Below are 2715 nucleotides of genomic sequence, written 5' to 3'. Positions count from 1 at the left end.
AGATGGAGACTTGCTCTGTCACCCAGACTGGAGTGCAGTGGCACAATCTCAGCTCACTATGACCTCCACCTCCTGGGTTCAAGTGATTCTCCTTCCTCAGCTTCCTGAGTAGCTGGGACTACAGGTGCGTGCCACCATGCCCAGCTAATTTTTGCTTTTTTAGTGGAGACAGGGTTTCACCATGTTGGCCGGGCTGGTCTCCAACTCCTGACATAGGTTATCCACCTGCCTTAGCCCTCCAAATTGCTGCCATTATAGGCCTGAGTCACAGCATCCAGCCTTATTTTTATTTTTTTTGAGACAGTCTGACTTTGTTGCCCAGGCTGGAGTGCAGTGGTGCGATCTCGGCTCACTGTAGCCTCCACCTCCTGGGTTCAAGTGATTCTCATGCCTCAGCCTCCCAAGTAGCTGGAATTACAGATGTGTACCACCATGCCTAGCTGATTTTTGTATTTTTAGTAAAGGTGGGGTTTTGCCATGTTGGCCAGCCTGGTCTGGAACTCCTGACCTCGTGTGATCCTCCTGCCTCAGCCTCCCAAAGTGCTGGGATTACAGGTGTGAGCTACCACGCCTGGCCTGTTACCAAATTTTCATGATCTGCAGTTCAGATCCTGGCTACTAAACTTAGCTTTGGGAGATAAAAGGCAGAGAAGAATCATACCTGTTTTCTAAGAAGGACCTTAGAAGTCCTTCCTAGAAAGGACTTTCTTAAGAGAAAACAATGTATAAAAATTGTTTTTTCTTTCTAAAGAGAAAACAATGTATAAAAATTTCTCTTAAGTCCTTTCTTAAGAGAAAACAATGTGTAAAAATAAAGTAGCTTATACTTGCATAACTGGGCAGTACGAGTTCACTATTTTTATCAGTATAATCCTTTCTTTGCAACAGCTATTCAAAGAGCTTTTCCAGTGGTTGAACAGTAGTCATGGGTTTAAATTATGTTTGCTTATAACCGTAAGAATCTTTATAGAGAACAAAATGTTTGTACTCTGGACTATCCTAGAGAATTCTACGAACATAGACTCTAATCATGACAGTACTGTAGTCCTGTATATGCAAAAAGAATAAAAGCCCTCCTTTGACTACTCCCTTGCCTGCTCCTTCTCCCCCATCTTAGTTTCTATCCATGGGGTAACCACTGTTGCCAGAGTTTTCTTCACAATTGCGTGTAGTGTACCTTTTTGAAATCTGGAAGTTTAAACTTCAGGCAGTTTTCTTGGGAGTTTAAAGTTGAGGCAAGAGGACAATGAAAAGAAGGTCTTCACTATTTCCTACTATATATATACACACACACACACACACACACATATACACACATATATACACACACACACACATATATATAGTATAAATATATAGGAGTAAAATTTGTATTAGAATTCCAGCTCAGGCACAGTTACTCATGCCTGTAATCCTAAAACTTCGGGAGGCTGAGGTGGGAGGATTGCTTAAGGCCAGTAGTTGGAGACCAACCTGGGCAACATAGCCAGACACTGTCTCTATAGAAAAAAAAAGTAGCCAAGTGTGGTGGTACACTCCTATAGTCCCAGGTACTCAGGAGGTGAATGTGGAAGGATCACCTGAGGCCAGGAATTTGAGATTGCAGTGAGCCATGATTGCACCACTGCACTCTAGCCTAGGCAACTGCCAGACCCTGTCTGGGAGAAAAAAAAATTCCACAGACTACTATAGTTTTAAGAACTTGTGAAATCTTTTTACTATCAGAAATCTCTTTTGTTACATATGTATTACTGGCCAAGACATCTGGAAGTTCAGAGATAGAACACTGATAATCTGCTTTCCAGATTTGGTTTACAAATGGGTTTTATTTGGTCTGCCATAGTCTCGCCACTGTACTCCAGCCTGGGCAACAGAGTGAGACCCTGTCTCAAAACAAACCAAAACTGCGTAAAGATTTGTTTGTTTCTTTACTACAATAAACTTACCAAAAGTTTTTCACATGTAATGAAAGAAAATTAATCTCACTTGAAACTCTCATTTTCTTAAAATATTGTCGATATAGATGAGTAACGAAAGAGGCTTTGAAAATGTAGAACTGGGAGTCATAGGAAAAAAGAAGAAAGTCCCAAGGAGAGTCATCCACTTTGTTAGTGGCGAAACGATGGAAGAATACAGCACAGATGAAGATGAAGTTGATGGCCTGGAGAAGAAAGATGTTTTGCCTTCTGTTGATCCGGTAGGTTTGATATTGATGATTCTTTCCTCAGTGGCTTTGTTTGATTTTTTTTTTTTTCCCTAAACATTGAGTGGAAGGGACCTTTTGAGGTTTAAATCAACTATATTCTTATAAAATTATGTATGGTGATTTTGATAGAAAATAATATTTTTACATGATATGGATGGAAATATTTCCAGCATTTCAGTAGCCTGAAACAGCTTGTTTTTCAGTGTCAGAGTACTTTGTTAATATGGGTAGATTTAAGATTGATCAGCCGGGCGTAGTGGCTGACACCTGTAATCCCAGCACTTTGGGAGGTCGAGGCTGGTGGATCACCTGAGGTCAGGAGTTTGAGAACAGCCTGGCCACCATGGCAAAATGCCATCTCTACTAAAAATACAAAAAAGTAGCTGGACGTATTGGCGGACATCTGTAATCCCAGCTACTTGGGAGGCAGAGGCAGGAGAATTACTTGAATCTGGGAGGTGGAGGTTGCAGTGAACCAATATCGCATCATTGCACGCCAGCCTGGGGGA

General features: G+C 41.5%; 1 protein-coding gene across 2 annotated transcripts in view; it reads left to right on the top strand.

Moving 5' to 3' along the window:
- Positions 1-2715, top strand: part of FAM177A1 (family with sequence similarity 177, member A1) — a 47368-nt gene that overhangs the window by 17708 nt on the left and 26945 nt on the right. The window contains exon 2 of one of the 2 annotated variants that reach the window (XM_011995055.1): positions 2024-2197. The exons of the other annotated variant lie outside the window; for it this stretch is intronic. Within the exon in view, the coding sequence (XP_011850445.1) occupies positions 2024-2197 (174 nt within the window). The remainder of the gene's footprint in view (positions 1-2023; positions 2198-2715) is intronic. 2 annotated transcript variants of the gene reach the window in all.

The sequence above is a fragment of the Mandrillus leucophaeus genome, unplaced genomic scaffold, assembly GCF_000951045.1.
Source record: "Mandrillus leucophaeus isolate KB7577 unplaced genomic scaffold, Mleu.le_1.0 Scaffold467, whole genome shotgun sequence".
NCBI lineage: Eukaryota > Metazoa > Chordata > Mammalia > Primates > Cercopithecidae > Mandrillus > Mandrillus leucophaeus.
The sequence above is the reverse complement of the archived record's forward strand: the minus strand, read 5'-3'. Positions and strand labels throughout refer to the sequence as shown.